The sequence below is a fragment of the Carassius gibelio genome, chromosome B7 (genome assembly GCF_023724105.1).
Source record: "Carassius gibelio isolate Cgi1373 ecotype wild population from Czech Republic chromosome B7, carGib1.2-hapl.c, whole genome shotgun sequence".
Taxonomy (NCBI): domain Eukaryota; kingdom Metazoa; phylum Chordata; class Actinopteri; order Cypriniformes; family Cyprinidae; genus Carassius; species Carassius gibelio.
The window spans coordinates 23,671,765-23,699,557 of NC_068402.1; the positions used below are offsets into that span (position 1 = coordinate 23,671,765).

The 27,793-nt window shown below is 37.5% G+C and overlaps 1 protein-coding gene across 4 annotated transcripts in view; it reads left to right on the plus strand.

Moving 5' to 3' along the window:
• znf536 (zinc finger protein 536) overlaps positions 1-5,757 on the plus strand; it is a 178,305-nt gene extending 172,548 nt beyond the window's left edge. For all 4 annotated transcript variants that reach the window (XM_052561460.1, XM_052561462.1, XM_052561461.1 and 1 more), the window contains one exon: positions 3,199-5,757. In XM_052561460.1, coding sequence (XP_052417420.1) covers positions 3,199-3,449 — 251 coding nt within the window. In that variant the 3' untranslated portion in view covers positions 3,450-5,757. The remainder of the gene's footprint in view (positions 1-3,198) is intronic.
• The last annotated feature ends 22,036 nt before the right edge of the window (positions 5,758-27,793 follow it).

A 27,793-nucleotide genomic window follows, 5' to 3' on the forward strand; every position in this document is an offset into this window, starting at 1 on the left:
ATCACAAGCATTCTGCAAATTAATCATTTTTCCTCCTCAACACCCTTCTCCCGCTCTTTCTCTGTCACACACACACACACACACACACACTCTTTGTTGCTGAGCGTTGGAGAGGGTGACTTCTCACAGACAGACAGAGGTGAGAGGCAGCACTCTTTCACAGATGGTAGCTCTGGCATCAGATGGAATTTATATAAGACCGATTTTGATTACATGCCAAAGCACCTCCATATCTGTGTGAGCGTGTGTGTGTGTGAAGGAGCTTGTGTCTGCTTGCTTACATACCACGTACTGTTCAAACGCATCTTCTTGTTTTTTACAATGTATGTATGTGTGTGTGAGTAGCGAGATAAGAAAAGGAGAATGAAAAGAAGAGCGTGAGAGAGCAAGAACAGGAGGCACCACAAGAGGGAGCATTAGACGTGTCTTCTGGGAGGATGAAGATGAAAAATATACAGAGTAGATGCAATAGATGTTAAGAAAGTGTATCTAGAACAGAGAAAACAAGAGAACTGATTGAATAAATGTAATCCTTTGTTTATTTCTGATCTGTTTTCATTTTGAAATGATGGACGGCGGGAAGGACAACGATGGAGTGAAATTGGGGAATTTGCAGGAAGTGGGTGTTGTCATCGGTTCTCCCTCCTCCTCTTCTCCATCACCCTCTGATCTCCACATATGAGGCCTTCAGGGGTTAATTAGGCAGGCGTGATAATGGCACACGGCTGAAAATAATAGAACTCTTCCTCTCTCTCTTTATTCTCTATTTTAAGACGTTTGAAAAAATGATGGAAAGGGGTGAATATTGTCATTCCCATATGTTGTTCTACAGAGCTTATAGTACGTATAGAGGTACAAATGTGTTCTGGTGTGGTTTGTGGCCACAGGACATTCGAAAGATTTATTGGCCATTGGTAACAAGAACATTGGAATTTTTACTCACTCAGGACTCACAGTTTCGGGAAACAGAGTGAAAAAAAAATGTGGAAAGGATTGACACACTGGAGAGAAGGAGAAGGAGAAGGGAGAAATAAAATTCTTTATACTATTTCATGTCACCGGGCACCTCAATTGCAGTAGATGTGAATCACTGGAGAGCTTTGAAAAGATGAATGAGAGAGAGAAAGCGAACAAGAAAGAAAAAGAAAGATGCCATCACTGTCGTTATATATATAGTGGCTTATAATATCTATATACTGTATAAATAAATCATTTCTACCTTTATTGTCCCTGGATGTCCTGGAAGTATGAAAACACATATATGCTGGCTTGTACTCACATATTTCTCATTAATGTCTGTTTAACATTTAACATTATAAGTAGCACATGGCTATGTTATCTATACACCACTATTTCACTTATTTTTAAAAATGCCATTTTTAGATTTGAACTAAGACACATATTATCCATTGTCCAGGGTTATCCATTGTTAACCCTTCCTCTCTCTCTTATATTTTTTATTTTTAACTCTATAATATACATAGCAATATTAATGTTTGCAATACATTTTAACATAAATGTTTGCATGCTTTGCTATGAGCACTCAAAAACAAACATGCTGTAGTGTTTTCCTATGACACCCACACTATGACACACTGTAATCTTTGTACATAAAATCTCCAGCTCTGCCCCTTCTTCTCTTGTCAGTTAGGAACTATAGCAGCAACAAGCCAAAATTGGCCCAATTAGTTTCTAAGTAATCGGGGCAACTATTACGGGAAACATTTTGAGAGGGGCTCAAATGTGTACAGCCTTTTTGATATAAAAAATGTGCCCTGCCACAGAACACCCCTCGAAATATGATTCATTGTTGCCAATTATTTTGACCACCAAATAGGCACCCTAAAGGGGCAGTATTATCTCACTTTGAAAAGAGAATCTGGAGGAAGCTTTCTTGATGAATACAGAGTGCTGTGATGGAGGTTACATGTCAATAGGCTTTCTTCTTTTGTGTTTCTTTCTGAGCACTGTTAATCATTTACCTGTGGTCCTGTCATGGCCACAGTGCGCATGATGCTCTCCTTTCCATATTCCTCCTTATTTTTGTCTATCTCTTTGTGTTTATCCTGAAAATTGATTGAAAACTACTCCATTCTCTAGCCACTTGGACCAATCTGTGACAGCTCCCAGCTCCCTTTGCGTTTACCTAAACATTTCCAGCTTCAGGAAAAGAGACGAGATAGGGGAAAAGAAAAGAGAGGAGAAGAAAAGAGAAAGAAAGCTGACTTACAGTTGGTGATGCTAGTTCACTCTGAGTATAAAGTGGCATGAGAATATGCTGCCTCTCAGATTTAGAGCAATGTAAGGGAGTGTGAAATTAAAGTGCGTATGAATGAAACGGCCGGGATTGTGCGTCGCCGGCTTGCTTATCAGACAACTGGAACATCGAAAGCTCTAAAACTTGTAGCAATCCCCTTTGTAGCGAGGCCTCAGCAGACATTGTGGTATTCGAAAGCCGCTGAGACTCCAAAGCCAAACACAAAGTGCTTATAAATCCTTCTTTTTTTGTGTGCCACACACGCATATGCAAGCAGACGACAGTACGCACACTTACTTTGAGGATGCGTACATTTTTCACGTTGCGTCATGGCTACACCTTTAATGCAGCCGCTTTACATTCTCCGCACCAACGCGGCTGCTATTTTAAACCGCCATGTTAATTTGATTTAGTGCTTTTCAAATTGAATTGAGAAAAATGGAGAGCAAATGTACTGTTATTAATGTTCTAAAGTAGCGCGTAGCTGAAAGTGCCTGGCTTTTCTCTAAGTGGATGGGCCCGATAAGAGAGCCAGATATGATAGGCACGTAATCTGCATTCCTCAAACAGACTTGTGTGGGCTATTAAGGACCATTGTGTACAATGCACCGATGATCAGATCCAATCTCTTAAACAGTTGTACTTGCTCTAAGCTGAAAAGAGCACTCTCGAACTTCTGTAGGATACCACACAAAGAAAATGTCTTCATCTGAAGAGCAGAGATTGTCCACGGATGGATCGAGGAAATGCTTTTGATACATACTGATGAATCAGATGATTAAACGTCCATCTTGTGCTGATTGTAACTAAATACTAGACACAAGTGTTATCTGGGCCTTCTGATTAAAAACAGACACAGAATGTTGAATTCTTTTGATGTAAAGTGTGTGGCATGTGTAACAGGCTTTACTGGATGATAATGTTGTCGATTTCTTTCCCAGGTCATGGAGGTCAGAGGCCATTCCAGTGCCGCTACTGCCCCTACAGCGCCTCTCAGAAAGGTAACTTGAAGACCCATGTGTTGTGTGTTCACCGCATGCCCTTTGACAACAGCCAGTACCCTGACCGACGCTTCAAACGCTCCCGCATAGACTCTGATGTCTCCGGGAACTCCGAGGATGGGAATCTTTCCTCCTCTGGCCAGTCCACAGGAGAAGGTATTTCTGGTGATACTCCTCGCACTCTTGAGTGAAGCGGCGTAAAACTCAATCCAGGGATTTCTAACAACCTTCATGGGTTTGAAATGACAATGAAACCAAACCATACAAGCATTCCCATTGAATCATTGTAAATGAAACATGAAGAAGTTCAAAATTCTCCCCAAAAAATCTGGTATTCCTTAAGTTTGGGATCATTAACTCTCAAACTGAGAGAATTTCAGTCTCAGTTATATTCTGTGAAGCGCAGGATAGAGATGATGAAGTAGAGAAACCTGAACCGTTTTTGTCATGAGTCGGAAACTAAATACACGGCTCTTATTGGAGTTGCCTGAATTGAGTGTTGAAGAGACATTACAGAAGAGGAAAAAAATGACAACGTAAAAAAAAAAAAAAAAAGACTGTCATTAATTTCCTCAGAGTGACTTTTGTCCCAAAAATAATGCTTTTATCAGAAAAACGATCCGCGCCAACGATTTCACGACAGTTGGAAGGGAGAGAAAGATGGAGGGGAGCTGTTGAGCGCACCCTTCAAGAACATGACACCACCAGTGGCCATTTGCCCAGCGCCACTGATGCACAGGGATGGAGTGAGCGGACAGAGGGATGCGGATGGTGAAATGGGGGGGTTGGGGCGTTTGGTGCCAGCCTGACTGGAGCTGTCATCACAGAGGAAATCAATTCAACCCCCTCCCACGCTACTTCCATTCACTCCCCCCACTTCTTTCCCATTTTGCCTCTCCTCACTCTTTCAGAACACGTCAAGAGAAACCTTAGTCGCCTGTACAGCTGGGCCGCAGAAGGGTCAGCCTCAGACTAGTAGCACTTCCTATCAGCCGCTTTCATTCCCCTCCTCCCTCCATTCTTGTCTTTCTTCCATCAAAAAAAAAAAAAAAAAAAAAAAAACAATAACATTGGATAATAATCAGTGGATAGTATCGTTTCCTTCTTGTTCACTGCTTTGTTCACAGTGTTAGGATGTTATTTGTATATCACTTAAAGTGACAAAACAGGATGGCAGAGATACATTAAATGTGACTTCCATTCAGCGCTTCTTAACGAAAAAGTATTTTTGTTGTTCTGGAAGAAGGAGCTGCTTCCCTTCTAACTGGTGGACTTTTGGCAAAAACTGACCATATGTAACCAAGAGGCTGAATGTTATTTTGTTAAATGTAGCTTGGAAATAATATGAAGGAACCGTATAGCTCTTTTGTGGGGTTTATTGACCCACAGTGAGACTACCGTCTTTATGGAGCTCTTGAAAAAGTAGCACTATGAAGGCAGTGTAGATATGAAGTATATAGATAATCACTTCTCCGCTACCTGTCTGTAATCTAAACTTCAGGATGGCATTTATGAGTTTGTTTGTTTGTTTTTTCCCCTAAAAAAATCTAATGGATTTTGTACAAATGTTATTTTTTATGTTTGAATATGCATCATCATGGCCCCATTATTTGTGTGTTTGTTGTCCTGAATGTTCCTCTACTAAAAGAGATTAACACAGGCAGTTTGGATCCTATGAAATCAAGCCTCTTAAAGAACAAAATAAAGTGTATCAACTTTCATTGTACATCCTTTTATTGAAGGCTAGCAGGGGTTAGAAGGTAAATAAGAATGGTAGGGGGTAAGAGATGCATGGATGGTGGGGGTGGAGGAGTGGATATTAATGTTTTGTGATAAACAGAAATGATCCAGACTTTAAGAAAGTCAATATCTTCCCGCTCAGCACAGGGAAGCTCAGCACTTAAACCCCAGGGCCTTACGGCTGCTCTATTCACGCCGAAAGGAGTTTAGAGGACTCACAAATACCCGCCACACTCCTCACTAAGCAGTAAATAAAAACATAAACCCTTATCATAGCTCTAAGACCACAACATCTTGACAAAAAAAAGGAAAGATAGAAAGAGGGTGAAAAAAAATGATAGAAGTGTTCTAGAAGTGGTGCATAGAGATTTTATAAGTTCAAACAAACTAAGGTTTCAAGCAAGGGTTCTTAAATTCACCATAACCCAAGAAGATAATCAAAACTTTTTTTCTTGGTCTGTTCTTTGTTGTTGTGGTTTTCTTATTTTATATATATATTTTTTTTTATTAGGATAGTTCTCACTGCCTTAAATCAAGTTGATGAATTTAATAAAACTATTTGTATAAGCTCTACTGTATGGGGGTGGTGGGGGGGGGGGATGTTTGACATTAAATATATAGTTTGTGACCGCATTGAGCTTTAGAGGTTTCAACGCACTACTGTGTTTTCTGGTGACTGTCAGCCGCTTGCTTTTCTTGTATGTATGTAAGTGTGCACACTCCAAGTATATTAGAATAATAATAAAAAACAACAACAAACATTCCATTTACAGTATAGCACTTTTTCTTTGCTTTTTTTCAGTAATCTGTCATGTTTGGAGCTCTGAGACAGACAATAATTATTTTAGTGACACTGGAAGATTTTTTATTATTTTTTTAATTCCTTGCATTTTTTTTTTTTGTTGTTGTTGTTGTTGTTGTATAGTGGTTGTCAGTCCCTTAAGTTAAGGTGCTAATGTGTTCAAATTACGACCCCTACCAAAAAAAAAAAAAAAAAAAAAAAAAAAAAAAATATATATATATATATATATATATATATATATATATATATATATATATATATATATATATATATATATATACACACACATATATATATATAGACAATTCCTTCAAAAGTATCTGTAACCATGCCATTTTAATTTGTGCTTCTTGAAAAAAAAAAAAAAATCATGTCAGTTCTCTTTATAATACTTTATATAGTATGTGATCATGAACATTATACTGTCCAACATTCCTAAATGAAGAATATTTCTATATCAGAGGAGGTGCAAAAGGAGGCTAGAGGATTATATTGCTACTTACGTATATGCTTTTAACAAGTAGATGACTTGTTATTGTATTTAAAGACTATTCCTAGTCATTATTTATTGTCATACATCTGTCTGACAAAAGAAGATAAAATGAATATCAATAATTTGTTTTTATTTCAACAATGGCTGTTTTCTTTCTGCTGTTTAGAAGTTCTGATGTCTTTGAAGCAGTACAGTTTTATCCAGTGTTTTACGCAATAAAACCTCTACCTCTTAAAACAATGACTGTGAGTTATTCATTTGTGTCTGGCTAATTCAAATTCAAAACCCCCCTCCTTTTTTTTTGGAAACACTGTGTGTTGTCTTGAAAGCTTTCAGCATGCAAGCATATTTAACTGATTAAATTTAACGAATCTGGCTTGAAATATGTGCATATGTTGAATGTTTACACTTCTTTTAACAGTAAGAGCTTTGCGTGTTTGTTGATAATTCTAAGGAATGAAGTTGCAGACCACTGCGTAAAATCATGGCTGCTGCTGTTGTAATATTTACCACCTGTACCATTTAGAACAGTACAATCATCAAGACTGGCCACGTGCAAACATATGATGGTTAAAATGTATCAGTGACATACAGTAAATATACAGTATATAAACTCACACACTCAATGTGTATGTATGTACTGCATATATCTGTCCTAGTTATCCTAGAAAACATACGATAACCCAGAGCTAGAAATGATGGAAAACAAGAGAAAACACAACACACAGCCCTTGAATCTAAAATCTCCCCAATGCACGCTCGTTTTACTGTTAATGGAGAAATACAGTGTGTGGCATGTTTAATAGGCTTTATTTTTATTATACAACACTGAATAATTAACTCTGAGGCAGAGTGTCACATAGATTTATCTTTTAATTAAAATTGCGTGGTTCACGCATATTTGAGTGGTAGTCCAAATAAACGCAATATCCAAATTTATGTTTTGTTTATCCTCCTGTTAATTATCGAGAGATTGTTCGCTCTATAACCCTTCATATTTTCCCTCTCCTCGCACAAAGTTGGGAGGTCTGCATCACAACTAATAAAACCTTCCAGTCATATGTTAGTAATTTATAGGTCATTCTAAAAAAAAAGAAGAAGAAAAAAACAAGGAGGAAAAAGGTGAATATTATGATTCTGGCTCTTTCACGTGTACTTAAATGAAAAGTAAAGTAAAGTCAAAATGTTTTTAAACATTAAACATTTGCAGTTGGATTACTGGATTGTTACTGAAGTAGACTGTACTCCAGTAATCTTTATTTACAACTTACACATTTTTTCCACTTTATATACTATATGCAGAATTCCTTTTACAATGACTTACTGTATCAAAAAAAAAAAAAAAAAAAAAAAAAAAAAAAAAAACTTTTTTTATTATTTGAATATTATAGTACAATATATACAGTGTTAAGCGTTCTCATCTTACCTTGACCTCATGTATCTGTATTCAACCCAGCTCTGTGAGTTTAAGCAGGTGATCTGTGATGTTAGCGTCAGTGTAGGAGCAGGTCTCTCATTGCTCTAATCCTCCACTGCTGTTCAGAGATCAGCCCCTGCAGGCTCCTCCTGAGGCTGCAAGCTCTTAATTATGCCTGTTTTGTCAGGAGTTGGCAAAGGCCATCATTTGAGCCTGCGGTTGCCCAATTATATTCGTTTTTACGAATTACAGGCAAAGACGGCCGTTTTCCATATCCACGCTCCCCTGTCATTATTGAAACTCCCTCAGCAGGAGAGGGTCGTGTTACTAGCCTGTTTAATTACCGCTCATGTTCATTAAGGCGCCTTCGTCTTATAGGTAGACTTTCATCAGCTTGCCATAATTAGCACCAGTAGGACCAAAAAAAGAATAAAAATAAACGATTCATTCATATGGCAGACATCGCGTAATATTCATGCATTGAGTGTGGTTGCAAAAGATAATGTCAGAGCCCTACATGTGAGGTGTTAGTGTGATATCCATCACAGATAGTTTTGAGTCTAAATTCAGTGCACATATGTGTCCCTGTTTATATTTGCAAATCTTTTTTAGCTCTGTGAAGATCTTTGCTTTTTCGGCAGTGGAAATATTCTCACACAGTCTTGTAGCATTTGTTTTGGTGAGCACGGTCTGAGCATACTCAGATTACACCAGCGAGAGAGACTAGAAAACATGCTCTCTCACCCTGACTGAACTAATGGGCACAAGGAGACGCTACAATTGAAACACCACTCACAAATAAAATAAGTATGAAAGCTAAAAGGCACATCTTTGTACCATATTTATTCATGAACATTATTGCTTTAAAAATATGATTTAGTACTTAAAGTGTACATATTAGACAACCTTTTGAAAGGTTATGGCCCAAATGATAGCCTTGTGCTTATTTTCAGAGAGTTTAAAACACAGACATTCTCCGTATGGTTCTTAGATGAAAATGTTTCATTGTATTTTGCATGCATACTGTGTTTTTCAGAATATTTTATTAATATGCGCAGGCATAGTACGTTTAAGCTAAACAAAGTCCAGACGTTTATTGTAACGCTCCATGTATAATGTGAAATAATTATCTGCATTTCTTGCATTTCAGAACCCCAAAATGTTGCCACCGTGGAGCATGTGCTCTGGAGCCTATAAAACGGCAACATAGTTAAAGAGAACGCCACTCGCTCCTCTTCTCCAGCATTTTGTACTTAGCCGAGCAGTTGGTGTGTGAAGAGTTAACTCTGCGAGATAAAATATAGGATCTGTTTGGCCTGCAGATATCCATTAAAGGACAGAATGCTCTTTTCTATCACAGCACAGACGCCAGATGTTCTCCTCCATTTCTAATCATTGCAGATGTAATGGGGTAGAATGCTGCAGTTTGTGGCTTCACTGGCATGCAGTCTGTATACTGCACAGGGGAACAGCAGTCTGAGATTTATAATTACACCCCATTAATATGCTAGCATTCCACGTGAGCGGTAAAAAACAAAGCTTAATAAACAGATCCGTCGAACACTGCATGATTTCGGGAGAGTCTGTAACACAGGCGAGTGGCAAATGAAATGCATCGGCGTTGGTGGAGTGCTACGAGGGTCTTTAAAGGGGCAGTGGAGTTGTGACTGTATAGATGTGTTTACTCTGTTCCTTTTTCCACATCGACCAGCTTGTGTGAAATTGCGCAGGTGTCCATCATTAAGGCTCGGTTAAGGTGTGTGCGGACGGTGCTGAAGGGCTCCAATCACTTAAAGAGTCAACAGACAATTCCACCTGTCATCTGTCTGATGGGTTATTGACCAGAAAGAGGAAGAGAAGAGGAGAGAGAGAGAGAAAGAGAGAGAGAATAGGTGTAAAGATCAATCATGGCCTCTCTTGTCCCAGTTTTGTTTTTCGTTTAGTGTTCATGGCATGTTAAATACTCATTTGTCACACAAATAAAGTCGTTTTTGTTTGAGGCACCCATTCTGACGTAAATGTGATTTTTTGGACATAAGATGGTAGTTGTGATTTCATACAAACTCCAACTCATTCCTCCAGTCCTTGTGTGCTAAGTGGTCAGGAACAATCAAAATCATAATTAGGGCTACAGAATGGCTCAGAGACTTGAAAAATGTGTCCAGGGTGAGCTACATTCATCTATTCATTTTTATTGAGGTCTCAGTATGAGCAGCCACCAAAATTGATTTATATCCCGTGCTTTTAAAAGTGCAGGACCCAGACTTCTCCAAATGAGGCCCGACGCTGCTAAGAATTTCAAATGTGCTTTTAATACATCCTCCTTTTATTGACGTTTTGGTGCAAATCTGTCCGTTTTATTTCTGCCGCTTCGCTCGCCTCCACAGATGTTTGTTTGAGGGCGTCAGCGCGTGTGTACGTGCGCGTGTTTGGAGGCTTCGAGCATTTATTTTCTCTATTGGGTGTCGAGAAGCCAGTAAGTGGGAGCCGTAATGGTAATCATTTTCTTTCTTCTATTTTCGGTGATTTGGGTCTGATGTCAGTGTGTCGAAGAGGGCTAGACTGATCTGAGCTCTGGGTAATATATGTTAGATATCATGTTCTGCCCCCTCCTTGCCTGTCCGTCTCATTGTGATTAATGACCTAAACATGTGAATAATGAAGTGTAAGAAAGGGAATAATGACATCTGTATGTTTTTTCTTTCTTTTTTATTAATGAGAAACATATGTTAGGTTGATTGCTAAATAATGTAAATCAAATCATTTTCAATCAATTATTTGTGTGTTTCTTTATTTATTTATTTAAATTTCATTTATTACACTATCATTTTGTGTTAGACCCATGTGAATACATGCAAAGTGCTTGACATATAATATTCTCTCTCATTCTAATATAGACAAAGAGTGAACAATGTGTCACCTCTAAGCAGCTGTCTGAATACAAGGCAAGTGTGACTGTGTGTGCGCATGTGTGTGTATGAAGGGGTTGGTGTCATTTCTCAGAGATGTGGATTTCGGGAACTGTGCGTAAGGCCAAAGTAGCATCACCTGACAGCACAGCCTGCTAATTGACATTTTCATTAACACTGAATTTATATACCTATTTCTGTCTGTGATAATGACTATTTTATGGAGAAGCAGGAAGTCTGTTGATGGGCATGAGATTGGGGAGAAACTTGCATAATTACTGCAAAGTCCTTTGCCGGCCCAAGACACAGTCCAGCGTTGCACAGTTACATGGTTCTTATCATCGCAATATAGTAGTAGATAGTAAGGTGCAGACAGAGTCATAAAAGAATCTGCTTCTTTAAGTAAATTAATTTGCAGTAGGATTCTAGGTGTCTTGCTAATCAGGAGAAAACTCTCAGTAGACAGGAAGAGACTCCTATTTGCATACAGTGCTAGAAAAAATCTGCTATCATTGGATTAGCCAAGGTAATTAAAACAGATGTAACTTAAACACGTGCTTAAGTACCGCTAATTAATATGTAATTATGCACTCATTTAGACGCAAGTTAACACATTTAACAGAGGAAGACATCTCCAGCTCCACTCATTGTCGTTATCAAAAAAAAAAAGCTGTTCAATTGAGAGATAAAAACAAAGATTGTATCTAATGCTGAAAGATACAGATGCTTGATTGTTTTCGCTCAAGTAATTTGTTAATGTTTGCACATATCTCGTATATCGTCTAGGTTATTTTGTTCTTTTCAGGTCCCTGACAAAGGTCAAAGGTCAAAAGTGTGCACTTCATTGTTAGAATCAAATATACAGTACATTTATATTTTACAGCTTTAGCCCACAAAGCGGTATTATATTTTGCTGAAAGTAAAGCACTGTATTGTTTAAAGTATATATGGTTTTGAAACAAAATAATAAAAATAAAATCTAAAAGATGTTTAGAAGTCTAAATTATTTTTATTTTAGTGTTTGGTTCTTTATAGGTCTTCATAAAGTTAAAGGTCATTCACATTTCTCAGAATCAACCAAAATATTAATAGTAAAAATATATATATATATTTAATCGGTTTATCCGGTAGAGTATTTGGGAAACCTGTTTGATTCTAATTATTATGATTGTAGTTCCATTTGCTGCCAGCAGCAGTGCCAAAATCACACACTTCACCTTTAACATTTCCCTCCCTGTGTCTAAGCTGAATAAACTGATAATGTCTCCTTCATTTCTCATCATGTAACATTGTTACGAGACAGCAAGAGTCCTTCTGTCCTATGAAGGAGAGATAGACTCTCTCTTCCTTAGATATGAATGGCAGTGTTAGACTGGAACCCTGTGGTGAGGTTGGGATACACAGCGGGCGTCTGTCGCTCGTAAAAGAAGAGATCACCTTGGGCAGCCGCGTCGGGCCGCTCCTCCATCGTTAACAGCAACGTGCGGCTGATCAGCAGCATTCCTGACAACTCCATTCAGCCGCCACCTGCTGGCTGTCAATCACAGGGAGGGGAGGGGGAGAGGTAGGCGTCCTAGGGCTATTGACAAAGCTGTCGGCACAGAAATGAGACGTGCCTATCAAAGCACCGACTCTACCTTTCTCTCTCACTTTCTCCTTTCTCATTCTGCCATCTGTGGCATCACCTCCACAGACCAACGGTGAAGATACAAATACATTTGGACAACTTATATAGCGCCCTATGGCACCAGAGCTCTTGCCACTCGTGAGTGTGATATTAGGATTTCCGTTCTGTCTGCTTCCACTGCCGACTTGAGGTATTTATATTAACCCCCCGATAACATAATAACATTGACTTTTTGACCCTGACTTGTCAATCACAGTGAAAGTGCTGCTCGCGGATGCTTTTAACACTGCTGACCTTGTTGGCATGGTAACACATCTGTAGTAATAGAGTTTAATACACTGAAACAAATGCTGTTTCATTGCACTCTCTAGCTGCTTGTGTTGTGCAATGGTATACCGTAACACAAATTCGGCCCCTTGTGAGGACTTGATCGAGTAAACAATGGGGTACTGATGATTCAATTACAGGTTTGTGCAATAAAGCATAGCTGGTATTAAGTACGTTGCTGATTAAACAGATAATGTACATGCATTTAAAGACTTTCAGTGTATATAGAAATAGAAATACAGCTAATGCTTACAGGTTTTATGGTGAATTCTGGGAATTTTGAGGGTGAATCTTTGTCTAATGTCTAAATTATTGAATCAAATAGTAATTCATTCAACATTAGGCTCTTACTAATGGAATCAATATTTCAAAGCAGCATACCATGTCTTTTCTAGACTCTTGCATAGCACAGAGACAAAAGGAAAGAAACAATAAATAAGGAAGAAAAACACAACAGGCTGTCACTTTTATCACCTTTATTTGACATTAGCACGTGGATGTGAGCACCTTAGTCCCCCGCTGCTTTAATATGCTTTAAATAATGCACAGGCTCAAAACAGAACACCTGTTGCTCCGATGTGCTGATGCAAATATCAAGGGGATTAATTAAAAGTCAATTATATTAATTTGGCTTTTGAAGGGTGATCGTGCAAGATAAAGAGTGATTCTATGAGCGCAGATACTCCAGCTCCTGATGTTTAATGCAGTTTTATCAGAGTCCATTAAAAGAGCTTGTGCACTGGTGCCATGTTGTTTAGATGCCATTCTATGTAAATTTAATGAGCATTTGAGTTTCATCTTTTTAATGCGTATATATCTGTCTTATGCATAATTGAAAAAAGGCTAATAACTAAAATGTTTGTTTCCCTGGCCCTGTTTTTTTATTTATTTTTTTTTTTTTTTTTGTGCTGTGAAACTTGTTTGCTGATGCTCAATGGTGTGGTAAGTTATATACATGATGATAAATGAACAGATTTATTAAATATTTTTATTAAAGCTCAGTAAGACACATTTTCAATAGTATTTATAACATGTAAAGGAGATGAAAATGAACTCCAAAATTTTAAATAGTATTATTATAGTTTTATAAAAGTAACCACAAATTTAGCATCTCTGATCATTATCATTGGCCATAACAAAAAATAAATAAATAAATAAAATAATAAAAAAAAAATACTAATTATATATATATATATATATATATATATATATATATATACACACACACACACACACACACACACACACACACAATTCTGTCCTTCCCTTTAGTTTGCATTTAATTCTATATATCTCTTTTAATGCACTCTGTCCTTTTAATACACTGTCATATTATTTTCATGAACTGCAGTGTTCCATTTCTGCTTATATGCAATATTACAGAATATCTATCTGTAAAAACACACAAACATACTCTCCATCATAAAGTACATTCGAACTCCACCTTGACCTGTTGCGAACGCACTCCTGAAAACATTTATGCTACCCACGGCTGGAGTGCTGCTCTCCCCGACAGGCTGCTTGGCGGTGCTGGTGGGTGGGATAATGGCTCGGGAGGACCATGATTATGAGAGGGGAGGGGCCAAGAGAACACTTCCTCTTGCCGCGACATCATTTTTATTATCCGCTGCCCATCAGAGGTCCTTGAGAAACATGTACTTTCAGCCTGGGCAATCATTCATCTGGGGTCCTGTTCCAAGAGACATGGGGAGAGAGAGAGAGAGAGAGTGGGGGGGACAGGGGAATATCGACTGATACCCTTCAGCGGTACAGAGAGAAGAGAAGAGCGAGACAGTGAGGGACAGACACTAACAGACATATGGAGATAAAGAAGTGCTGACCAGCTGCGAGCATGATTACAGAACGCCTGCCCTTCCCTGTTAAACTGATATCAGCAGCCAATCATAATTAGAGCCCTCTGCAACAGCAGCCAATCAAATGTCAGCTCATTGTTTCGCTTTGATTAAACCATCAAACCACAAATCTTTGTGCCAAGGGTTTACGTGCACTGTGAATTAATGTTGAAAAAAAAAAAAAAAAACACAAAACACCACAGATTTTGTCTTGTTTTGGAGACAAGGAATCTTTATACTTTGGCACTATACACCTTATTTACCCCTAAAGGTGTATATAAGTATCTTAAAGGTACGTATTAGTATCTTAAGAAAACATTATTCATAAAACCTTAATAAACCTTTTTAGAGGATACATGTGACAGCTTTGTACAATTTTTCTGATTGTAGTATGCTTAGAATCATGGACATCAAGGAAAAAAAATCTGATGCAAAGGCCTCTGATAGGGTTGATACATGATCTTTGGATAGGTTGTGAGTACAAGACCATTTGACATGAAATCTTTAACTCTTGGTTTCAGCACTTTGCTGATTAACACCGCTCAGACCATCCTCTACCCCCCTCTGATCATCAGCTCAGCTGCTGCTCATCACAGCGCTCTGCACATGATTGGACAGCAACTGAGTTATGACATTATCATGTTAGCACTGGTGATTAGCCAATGTGAGAGACAGTGAAAAGATGAGAGATAAAGAGTGAGAGAAAGTGAAAGGGCAAGGGTGAGAGAGACCACTGGAGGAATAATAAAACTGTTACCACCATCTTGTATCTAATGGCGTGGTCATACTGCACTATGGCTGGAATCTGAAATCATCCCCTGTATACTGTCATTCACTATTCTCCACGTTTTTTCACTAATATAATCCACTGAATGAGTCCACTGAGTGTGCCAGAAATGATGCGGATGGCATCTTGTGGAAAGATCAAGATTTCCTTCAGTGTAACATTTACAGTGCAAGGGTATTCTCTAAGTGAGTGTACATCGTTTGTGTACTACAAGTCATTGGGGCTTTTTGCTGTGTACAGTATTTGTGGGACAATTGTCATGGAGTCATGGATAGGACACCAAATACCATTAATGTCCCCGGAAAACAGGGACATGTGTTAAATTCATGTTCATTCATACAAATGTGAAAACAGGAGAGCAGAAACAAAGTTTTATAAAGTTCAAGTTTAGATCTAACACAAATATAAATCAATTGTAAATATAAAGACAATATGTGTGTGTGTGTGTACAGTATATGTATGTATGCAACAATTATACACTACATTTTGTAGGTTCCTCGGTGTGCATCATAGCCATGCCCACACCCAGAATTCATTGGTACAAAGTTACAATCCAGTATATTGATAGTTAATAGGCTAGTGAAGTTCATCTCAAACAAGAATAGCTCTGCAGCATTGCTCCTAACATCATACACTGACAAGAAGAGATTGGTTTTGGAACTTTTAGAACTGGATATAACAAATTCATCAAGTCTAAAAATAAAAATATTGGGAGAAGCATCTTGGATGTCATTAAAATACAATAAAGATATGTGGGTATGGTTTTGCGCTCATCACTGGCATGTCGCGATTGTGTGAGCGCGGGTAGACTGAAAGTGAATTCTGAGGTGAATCAACTCCTTGTTTGAATTTTGAACAATGATTTGAGGTGCTTGTTCAAATTTGGAATATCATCACTATTCTTAGTATTTCTTCATATGGCAGGAAAAGAGGTGTATGCTATTTTGAATTCAGAATAGTTTGAATTCTGAAGTGAATCATGAGTGCCTATCACAAATGAAGTCACTCAGAATTACAATATTGCTTGTGTAATTTCTGGAATGAGTCAGCTTGTGTGATTTTTGAGTCCTATTTCACAAAGGCTGTTTTAGTGGCTAGCCAGGTGAGCATAGTTTGAGAAGATGTTTCATTTTCAGGAGTATTACATTGAGAAGAGAAGTGAATCAAACTTATGCTCACCATGTTTTGATTGATTGTCTTAGCTGCAGTTGTGCACTTTTAGGTGCATGCGATTCAGAATCATAATGAATCAAAACCTCTGGATCAGTCCCTGAGTTTAAGTTTCTAGAGAGTGTTGTTAACCTGCTAAACGTGATCTAAACCACATTAGATCTGTTTGGTTTTGTCAACTTTAAACCTATACACAAACCCAAAGAGTTTGATCAACTTTAGACACTGGAGTAAATGATGATCTGATGTTGAAAAAGTGAAACAAAAACTGCTTGTTAGAATTGAATCACATCATGCTTGTATATAAATTCATATATATGGTTACAAAGTTACAAATATAAGTTACAAAATGATTGATTTCAAAAACAAATTTAAACTTGACTTACTGTTATTTCACCTCATTTATCTTAATTATGAAGTATGAAATTGTGAGATTAGTGAATCCTGTGTTAAGTCAAGTCACCTTTATTTATATAGTGCTTTTAACAATACAGATTGTGACAAAGCAACTAAACAGCATACAAAGAAAAATAGCATTTCAATAATGCAAAAAAGCAGTTCATCATTGAATTCAGCTCAGTTTAAATAGTATCTGTCCAATCAAGTCGACAATTTTGCTGTAAATTAAGTGTCCCCAACTAAGCAAGCCAGAGGTGACAGCGGCAAGAAACCAAAACACCATCAGTGACAAAATGGAGAAAACAGCGTTACTTTGAGTAACTTGTTAACTCAACACAAAGAAAACATACTCCAAAGATGCATGATATAAAACCGTTAAAGGAAAATAAAGTATATGAAACATTTAAAATTTTCAATTTAATAATGTGTTTAAAACAAAAGCCCCAGAGCATGACTTAATATCCCATGGTTCAAATTTTAGCAAGTAATTTAGATTTTTTAAGGCCTAGCATTAGCATCTCCTTTTAAACCTGAATCTCTTTCACCATTATCCGTTATAAAAAGTTCATTAAAGTAGAGACAGAAAGCGTACTGTAAATAGCAGCTGTAATTAATATGAAAACAACACAGCATGAAAGAGAATCTGTTTTTCGTGAGCCTGATTTGAGGCAGTGCAGGACCATCTAATGATGTAAACTCTCAGTGTGTGGAGTTTAAATGTGTCCTGTTTCACTCGCAGCCTGGCTGGAGGTCAGTGTGATCGTTAATCTGATCCTGATCCTAGACCTGCCTGTCTCTTTCACACCAGACAGCTTATTGTCATGATGATGGCCATGACAACCCTTAACCTCCCTCCCACTCTCTCCCTCTCCCGCACACGTTCTCCCTCTCTCGATTGTCTCATCACTCTGAAGGGAGACTCGTCTCTCACGCAGATACCTGATGGCCGACAGGCCTCAGCTTCCTGTGGGTCTGATAATCAACGTGCTGTCAAGACTGTCAATATCCAGCAGACGAAGAGGGGACCGGGGCCAACACACATATACATACAGATGCACGCACACACAAATATGCGCACATGCATGCGGATACCTACTCAAGGACTCTCAATCACAAGCTAAAGAGCCCATACGGTGACATATTCTCGTATATCCACTATCATTACGTTATACGGCACACATACACGTATGCGCACACATACCTGCCGTAAATCAGCTGTGGCTGTCAGGCCATGCTTTTAGTAAAGGATAGATTAAACTCTATGCCTGGATCTCTCTTGATGATCGCTGCAGGCTTTATTAATTAGGCTTAATCGTGATGAATGCTGGGCCTGTCATCTCCTCACACTGACAGTAGACAGGGTTCACATGGCCTGCTGAAGCTCGGTGACAAGCGAGAGACGGCACAGTTTTAAACAGGAAGCTGACCCACGTCACCATAACCCTCACCCACTCACACTGGGAAATCATCAGAATATATCACTCATTAGCGCATGTCACTAGCGATGACAAGATAGATTTCAACCCGTATGCAAGAGGAAAACTGAGCTATGGTCCTCACACACAGCCCACCATTTCAATGCAGTATATTTAATTAATTTATAGATCCGGTCCTTTATTATGATTGGCAGAGCTGCATTCAAAACCCTTGTAAAATACTCTATAAACACACACCTGTGACCTCATAATATCAGTGTTACTGCGCCACTGCATCTGTGAACTTGGCAACCCTTATGCTGAACATTGCTGAATAACTACATTGCTTTTTGGAGGAATTATTTGTTTTTATTATACTTTTGGTTATTTGTATTGCCTTGCTGGGTATTTTTAGGAAATATTTTATTAAAGCCCAGTGAAGTTGTGCTTTGCAGTGATTTTATAAATGCCTATCCCATCTGCTGTTTTAAAATCTCTGTACCGTAAGTCACAGCTCGGTGGGGCTTATTGCTTTATTTAACTCTTTATCATTTTTTTGTTGTTGTTTTTCCTTCATACTGTCTAGGGCACAACAATAAGCTGGACACTGACCTCAACACAAATGCTGTGTATACAAATATGGCCTTTGTGAACCACAGTAATGCTAGTATATGATGTTATTAGGAATATACTGTATACTTGAAGACAGTCATGAATTCATTAGTAATTTTATTGTAAAACAATGACAATACATTACAAATTGATTTGTATTTTTCAGCCCAAACTTACTAATGTTAACCATTTCAACAATTCCATCTATAGCAGTTAAACAATATAAAGAGAAGAAAATAAAGAAAGAAAATAAGCTGAATTCACAACCTAATGTCAGAGAAAACAAAAGGTGCAAACATGTTAATGTCACAAATTATGCCTGAAACTAAAATTGAACCATAAATCAATAAATAATTGATAACACTTTACAATGAGGTTCATTTAGTTAACATTAATTAAAGTTACTCAAGTAATATAGGATATTTGCATTTATCAATTTAAGTTCAAGTTAAATTCTATATTTAATGTTACATGAATAACATCAAAAGTTCTGTTAAGATTATTTAATGGACAAAATTTATAAAGCCCACTGAAAAGATAAATAAATATTGCAACAAATGTATTGCTAGTTGTGCTCACATGTGGAGCTGTGTGAATACCCATAATTTTCTATCCTTTCTCTAGTCAATAAAAAAAAATAAAAAATATTGCATATTTTGTAGATGATGTAGTTAGATTGTGTTTCAATGAAAACTGTGTGTTTTTCACTTAGGATCATATGATTCAGCATTTCTTGTCTCTTTCAGATGATTATTTCTTCAAAATTGTTAAACGGCTGAAAGAAATGCATTGACATGTGTTCACTTCCTCTTCTTCACTCTTCCATGAACTAAATGACTTAAATCATGTCCACCTGCAGAAACCATTACCTAGTCCTTCCTGTTGCTTTTCTTTTTCTTCTACTGAGTATTCCCATTGTTTTACTTTGCACATTAGTGTGTGTGTGTGTGTGTGTGTGTGTGTGTGTGTGTGTAGCCCGGCTAGTTCAATCACTGACCCCTGAATCAGTTAAGGAAACAGTCTGACATCGACTGTAATGAGAATAAATGACATGATTGGACCTCATCAAGAAACACACACAAACACACACACACAAACACACACACAAATCTCTCTTCATCATCCCCCTTTTGTTTCTATAATAGCAACAATGAAAAATTAGACCTAATTAGTTGCACGGTACCCTTTGTTGAGGACTTTATGTGAAACACTATCCTGTAAGAATTACATATTTATGTAAATTCCCCTACACATAACAGCAGAACTAATGGGCTATCAGGCAGATTTTACAACGCCAGCAGGACGTCTGACACGTGACAGGTGACCCACACACTCCATGATATAAGAGGGTTTTCATCACTCTTTCTCTCTCTTGCTCTAGATAGTGTTTCAAGCGGTCGTGTTAACAGAGAGGAACCTCACATCAGTTGAGGATGTCCTCCCTTTAACAACTGCTTCCTGTGAGCTAAGGGCTGTGCAGGGTCAGATCTTCTGATCACATCAGCAGCCTGCAGCACATGTCAAACAGAGGACTGACACATCTCACGCCACTGAGAGATAAACTGGATATCTTAACAGTCGTTTGACTCAAGGTCACAATACTACCAGGACAAAATATTAGTACATTCTTTGATTAATTGTAATGTAAATATGGCTGGCCATACTGTATGATCTTTGTATAAGATAGTGAATATAAACAGTAAATCACATACATATCATTATTTGCTGAGAAAAGCCCAAAGTGAAAATAATTGAAAAAAATGCTACGCTATTCTTGATGAATAAATCAATGACTAGACATTGAATAGACAAAAAATGAATGGACAATAAGTATAACTGTATCTGTACTTTTTTTTTTTTTTAACACCGAACATCAGTGTATCACTGCCATACCATCGAGTTGTCAATATGACTGAGGCAGAATATGACTGAATTACATTAACACTAGTTTTAGCCCTGATTTACATTTGAGCAGAGTCTGTATTTGCCAGCACCAATCTTTTAGATTTGCAGATTTACAGATCAGCCAATGCAACAGAATATAAGAATGCATTAAATTGACCAAAAGTTACAGTAAAGACATACTGAAAGTGAAGTGACACACAGCTAAGTATGGTGACCCATACTCTTCATTTAACCCATTCAAAGTGCACACACACACACAGCAGTGATATCACACCCCAAGCAGTGGGCAGCCATTTATGCTGCGTCACCCAGGGAGCAACTGGGGGTTCAGTGCCTTGCTCAAGGGCACCTAAGTCATGGTATTGCCAGCCTGAGGCTAGGGTTAGGAGTCAAACTCTCTAACCACTAGGCCACTCTCAATCTTACTGGCAAAAGATTACTCTTTCAAATACAGTGAAGACTGACTGAAGATTTTAGTAATGGCTGCTTGTAGAGCCCAAAGCTTAGTCACATTCTTATTCCAAATATGACTTAATTTCTCATTTAAAAATTTATCTCACTCTGTTGACACTATCTTTTTTTTTTTTCTTCTTTTTTTTTAAAATGGAATTTCTGCCCAAATACGAAGGTCAAATTTGATAAAGGATGGACTGACCTGAAGAGAAGGAATGCACAAACATGAAGCAACCGACAGATAGCTTACAGATCAGCCAATTTCAATAGACGGCACACTCGGGGTAGAGAAACAATGAATATAATAGAATATTATTTGCGGCTCTTCACTTTGTTGCGTGCTATGGGCATTCTTTAAAGCACTTCCCCACTTAACAAACCCTGCTGACGGTTTGTTTTTACTTTCTCTCTCCCTATCTCGCTTTTCTCTCTTTCTCTCTCAGTGTTAATTAAAGCAGGAGCACGCGTGTGACTCCACTTCAGACTACGAGTGCAGCGGGCTAATTAACCTCGCCTGTCCCTCCGCGCAACTTAGCCCCACAACCACCATTATGGCTTTAATATGCCAAATTAGAAACTGATTTTGAACTGCATCTGCCTCGAAGAGAAATATTGATCCCTATTCTCTCTTTCTCTCTCTCTTCCTCTCTCTCTTTTCCTTCCCCCTGCCCACTGGCCATTTGGTCTTGTGGTTCGGTTCTATTGCCTAAATTAGTTATCCGATTGGTCCCTTTGATTAATGGTGGGCCCGCTTGCTTCATTACACATGACAACGCTGAATAATCAGAGCGCGCCACCACACGTACACTTGCTCGCAAACTACTTCTGTTTTGTCAACCTCACCCTCAAGTACATTTATATAATTATTTAGCATATAGTTGGCCATAATTTATTTGTATGACACATTTCTCGATCAGGAGCCATTGTAGAGTGTCATATATGGATAGGAAAACAAGGTAAACTAGATGTGCAAATCAATGAGCGGAACCCCAGGGAATATCAGCCGCATAATCAGGATGCAGGACTTGACCCTGCCTGCATTCCAACCTGTCAATGTACGCCAGCCGAAAAGTGATATTGTGTTTTTAGCTAGAGAATTACTTCAGCGTACTCACTCATATGTGTTCATATGCTGCCCTTTTCACTGTGGTGGGTTTCATTCTCGCTCTCTCTCCCTTTTTTCTATCCTCAAAGCGTTTGACTGCATCACTCAGTACGGGTCTCTTCTTGTTTATTCTTTTATGATATGTCTCTCTGTGGCCCTCTGGCCTTGTGGGAAATGCTGCAGGACTTTGTTGTTGGAATGAATGATTAATTCATTTATTTATGTTGATTGTGTGTGCGTGTGTTGATAAAATGATCAATGTGATCCAAAACAACAACTGCATAAGAAAAAAAGAAAAAATGTAGTCATCCAGGTTGAATGACCGTTACAGTTAATTAAGTAGAAGTTAATTTAATCTGCTTTTATTGATTATTGGGATGCCCATTACTGCAGTGGGGCAAAATACATAGTGCTTTTGTTCAGAGAAAATAAATAAATAAATCAAAAATAACTCTCCTACATTCAAAAAAAAAAAAAAAAAAAAAAAAAAAGACATAATAGCAGCCCAAATTTAAAAGCACACACACAAAAAAGAACAATTTATTGTTTACACTATATAAACTGTAGTGGCAATTATTTACTGTTTCAACATTTTGTATGTTACTGTTGCTTGCTATATGTTTGTAACTGTGAAATCTACTATAAATTTCTGTGGGAATCACATTATGATCGTTTGAATAGTGTTATAATTTTAGGGTTTTTGGGGGGTGATATTTGACCATTGTGATTTGCACATATAAATAAACCTTTCAAATTAGAAAAAATGAATTAAATGTATCTATCAGATATAATAAACAGTAAAGAACAGAAAGATGACTTGCACTGTCTCTGTGATGCCACTGATCCTCAGGAAGCATTACGTTATTATTTTCAATAATGTTTACAAGTAAATCCAGGCCTTTGGGAGCAAATGAAAAATGGCAGCCTTGGCCGTATGGAGCAGAGCTGCTGTTCACCTGTGACGCTCTGCTCATCCAGCCTCTGAAAGCTATCATTAGTTTAGCTTTTTTAAACCTCTGGTGTCCATTCACTGTGTGAGCATGTGTGTGAGAAGCAGTGTTGGGGAGTAACTAGTTACATGTAACGGCGTTACGTAATTTAATTACAAAATTAATGTAACTGTAATTAGTTACAGTTACTAAGAAAAAATGAGTAATTAAATTACAGTTACTTATGAATTTTTTAACGATTACAAAGGGGATTACATTTGAATATTTACACACATCCACATACAGATTTAACTGATTTCTTTCCCAAATTGCACTGACTATTCTAAGACATACGCCCTAATAATTTCCGGGATGGGGAAACACAGTCTGATTCGTAGAATCCAGTCAGAAAAATGGAATGCCTAACGCGGACGGAATATGCCACATTTTGGATGACTAAATCAAAAGTATGTCAGTACACTTGAATCAAAACATGACATGGACTGGTGTCTGTGAATATCAAGCCCCCAAAACGCAATATACGACTCCCAGCACGTTCTGCGTGTCAGTTGAAATCACGCGCGGACTGGACACCGGGAGAACCGGGACAATTCCCGGTGGCCTGCCAGCTTCCTCTGTCTTCCACAACTTGTCCCAATAATTTAATATCATTATTGTATAATTGCCTGCCGAATGTACTAAAGCGATCATTTGCGAATCCGCCATTTGATAGTTAAATCTCTAATAAATCTGTTAGTCGTGACTCGCGCGCTCTCCGCGCCTCCGCCAAACGGTTTGTATCAGACTCCAAGTAATCAATGCGAAAGAGAGATAAAAGAGTGGACTGTGGAAGCGCACAGCTAGAACAGAGAAGCAGAACTACTGTTCAGGGTTTCAGGTCAGTTTCATCTGTAAAGATGCTTTTTTGACACAACCCTTGCGAAAATTAACATTTTATTATTTTACTATAAATCCAGTGAAAATGGTTACTATTGTTTAACTGTGGTAACCAAAAATTTAAAATTATTTTACAAATTTATTTATTTAAAAATAAATGCGAATCCATTTGCAAAACAAAAAACCATACAAAGTTATTGTACTTTTATATAGGCTAATAAAAGCATGGTAAATTTTTGTAAGGGAAAAACATGACTGGTGTACAGTATTAGGATTTTTCTATAAATATATTGTAGTATTGTAGAGTATTGTATTGTAAAGTACAGTTTTGTTCAATCTTGAGTATTAAGATGGATAACGGGGCAAAATAATGAGACTGAAGAGAAAAATGGAAGTGAAGGTGCCGTTCAGGAGAGAACTTTTAATTATTTGACATGTCCCCATATTAAAGATTTAAACCTTTTTTATGTCAGGTCCATCCAAAAAATAGTATTGTCCATGAATTTGTTTGTATGAGTTTGAATTTTCCATTCTGATTTTTTTTTCCCAGTCTGCCCCTCCTGTAAATTAATGGCAAAGACATGCAGTTTCATTTACTACACATAGGCCTACTGAAGCTTGCAGTGTTTTCAACCTCTGCCGTCTCAATATATGAGTACACGAGCACATACACATAATTTCTAGAACTGCTCTGTCACTTCATGCATTTTGCTTATTTTGAGAAAACTATCATCATATCATATATAAAGAGACAGCAGTTAAAAAAAAAAAAACACCAATGTTTCAGGAGTTTATTAAACAGCATATGACACATGCTTATTAGATAACTGTATTTGAGTTGATATATATGCTTTTATTTATTATAATGTTCACAAATTTAGAAAAAGTAATCAAAAAGTACTCAAAAGTAATTAGTTACATTACTTTAATAAAGTAATTGAAAAAGTTACACTACTATTACATTTTAAACAGGGTAACTTGTAATCTGTAACCTATTACATTTCCAAAGTAACCTTCCCAACACTGGTGAGAAGGCTTTGCATGGTAAAAGCCTGTGTAGACTTATTACTTGCAGTAGTTTCAACTATATCCTTAGCTTTGAATGTAACTGTGGATATTGCATTGTGGTAGTGTTTTATTCTATTTGCTTCTGACTAACATTTACTACACATAGGATCATTTAAAGCACATTTTCTTTATTATGGCACTTTCATAACTTCCTACACAGTATCAAATGCTAAAAACAAACATGCTATGTCTGACTTACTATAGTGAGGTGATTTTTCACTGGCAGTTCAGACACCCGAATTCAATAAGACAGCATCCTACTCTCAACCCAAATAAAACTTATTTTGGTCTAGACATTGTAGTGCTACAATCGAAAGTGCTGAAGATTATATATTAAGCAGACATAGATAGTGGGAAATCTGAGACTATAGGATATCATAAAACAAAGGAGAAGAAAAAAAAAAGGTTTTGGCATAAATCTGGAGGCCCTGAAGGGCAGGATGCTGGAGACACGGTGTCTGCACCCTAAAGACGGGTTAATAAAGTAGAAAATGCTTTACCGATGTGAGCTATCCCAGAGAGTCCAGGTGTGGCTGCTGTGGCATGTTCATGTTCTTCTTATTATTTTCAGTGTCTCTAAACATTAAATATTATTTATAAACCCGCTAGCTTGATAAATCTTCTTCAGGAAGCATGCACACACCAAAAAAGTCAAGGAATATGACAATGAGAATTTGAGGGAAAGAAATAGGACTAAAGATGGACAAAGTTTGGCTGCCACTCTTCATAAGCCAGAGTTATGAGTGAATGAAATCAGACGAGGACCACCGTGGCTGAATGCTGACGTAGCTTTCAGAAAAATCCGGAAAATGTCTTTGTGCCAGGAGTCTCTGAGCACCTCTCTTTCATGTTGACAGGTGGCTGTGTTTAGAGTACAGTCTCTCGATTCACAGAAAATTTACATTCCCTTTGCAACATATAAATTGACCATCCGCTAGAAATAGAAATCTTCTCAAGTTGTTCTAAGGCATACTTGTGTGTGTGTGTTTGTGTGGGAATGTCTCAAGGCCTTGGGCAACCATCAGAACAGGAAAGAAGGGCAGCCAACAAAGCAAGTCTGAGAGCAATAGCAGCATATCCTGATTATCTATTCAATCATTTGTAACCTATTTCCTGGGAACACTGGAAATGTCAGCATCCAGGTCTAAATCATCCGCTTCTCTAATCAACGCCAGCGTTCCAGTGCCCTCCTGCTCTGCTTTCTGTCTCCTTATGTCTTAATGGTTCTCACTCTTTCTTCTTCTCTGTCTCACTCTTTCTACCTCAAGTTTGATTGGAGAGACAGTTGATTCTGTAGTGATACATGCCAGATGTTGCTACAAGCAGATTTCCCAGATTTATAGTTGGGCTCTAACAGGCATAATTAAAGTCAACTTCTTAACTGAGAGGGAGAGGCCAGGCTTGACTTTTTTGTAATTATTTCTTCTTTGAGTTTGTGAGTTTTTCAAAAGTTTGTTAGTTGGAAATTGACCTCCTCAGGGACGGAACACAAAAACGCAAAATGTTGGCAGTGAAAAGGGGAAAAACTAAATGTTTTTTTTTTTTTTTCATGTTTTTTAGATTTTTCATTATTTTCATAAATATGCAAAACAGTGAATGGTATACAGTACAGTAAATGAGAGTCTGCTGTCTGCTATTCCATTGTTCTCAAACTTCAGATGAATTTGTTGTAGTAAGCCTTCACTTCACTGGGCCTTAAGCTATGTCATCAACATATGAAACATTACAATATAATAATACTAATAATACTACTACTAATAATAATAATACTATTACTACTACTACTACTACTACTACTACTACTACTAATAAAACAGAGACAGCTTTGAGCATGCCCATTTTGAAAGACCCCCAAAAGTATTGGAGTACACATGGAGGAAATTAGTGTCTGTCATAATCACTCCTTATCACTGGTGAGTGTTGTAAAGCAAGAAGGCAGTGATAAAAGTTGTGTCTTGCGTTGAGAAGGCAGCCATATTCTGATGTGGCCATCTGAGAAGACTGATATGTGGCCATATGAGTCTGCTGCATTTTGGTTTTAAGTTTTCCGTGCTGAAAATTGTGTAGCACAGTATTTTTTTTTTTGGAATATATGGCTGTTATGTTTGAAAAATATAGGCACTTGATTTCTTATTGAAAAAAAAAAAAAATATATATATATATATATATATATAAAATGTGTATTTATTTATTTTCATTTGACATTTTGTTTTGATTCTGCATGGGACTGTTTTAATTTTTATATATTTATTATTTTTATTTTAGTTTATTGCACTTCTAATTTAAGGGTGATTCATGTATAATGGGGTTGCCGTGATTTTGCCAAGTACGACATGTTCCTGGATCAACATCTTTTGTTGATCCTGGATCAACATTGTTATTAAAAATATAGATTTAACCCAATCCCTACCCCTAAACCTAACCCTACCCATAATTTATTCCTAAAATCAGTGGGAAATTATAGCTGATTAACAAGAGTGTAGAAGCACCCAACCCTGATTTTAAGCCTAAAACAGATATTTCCTGAAAAGTTATATCTGAATTATGATTGGTTGATTGGAATGTTGTTCTGTACTTTTTCCGTTTGTTAACAGTTTGAGGTCAGCAGTTATTATTTTATTTTTTTT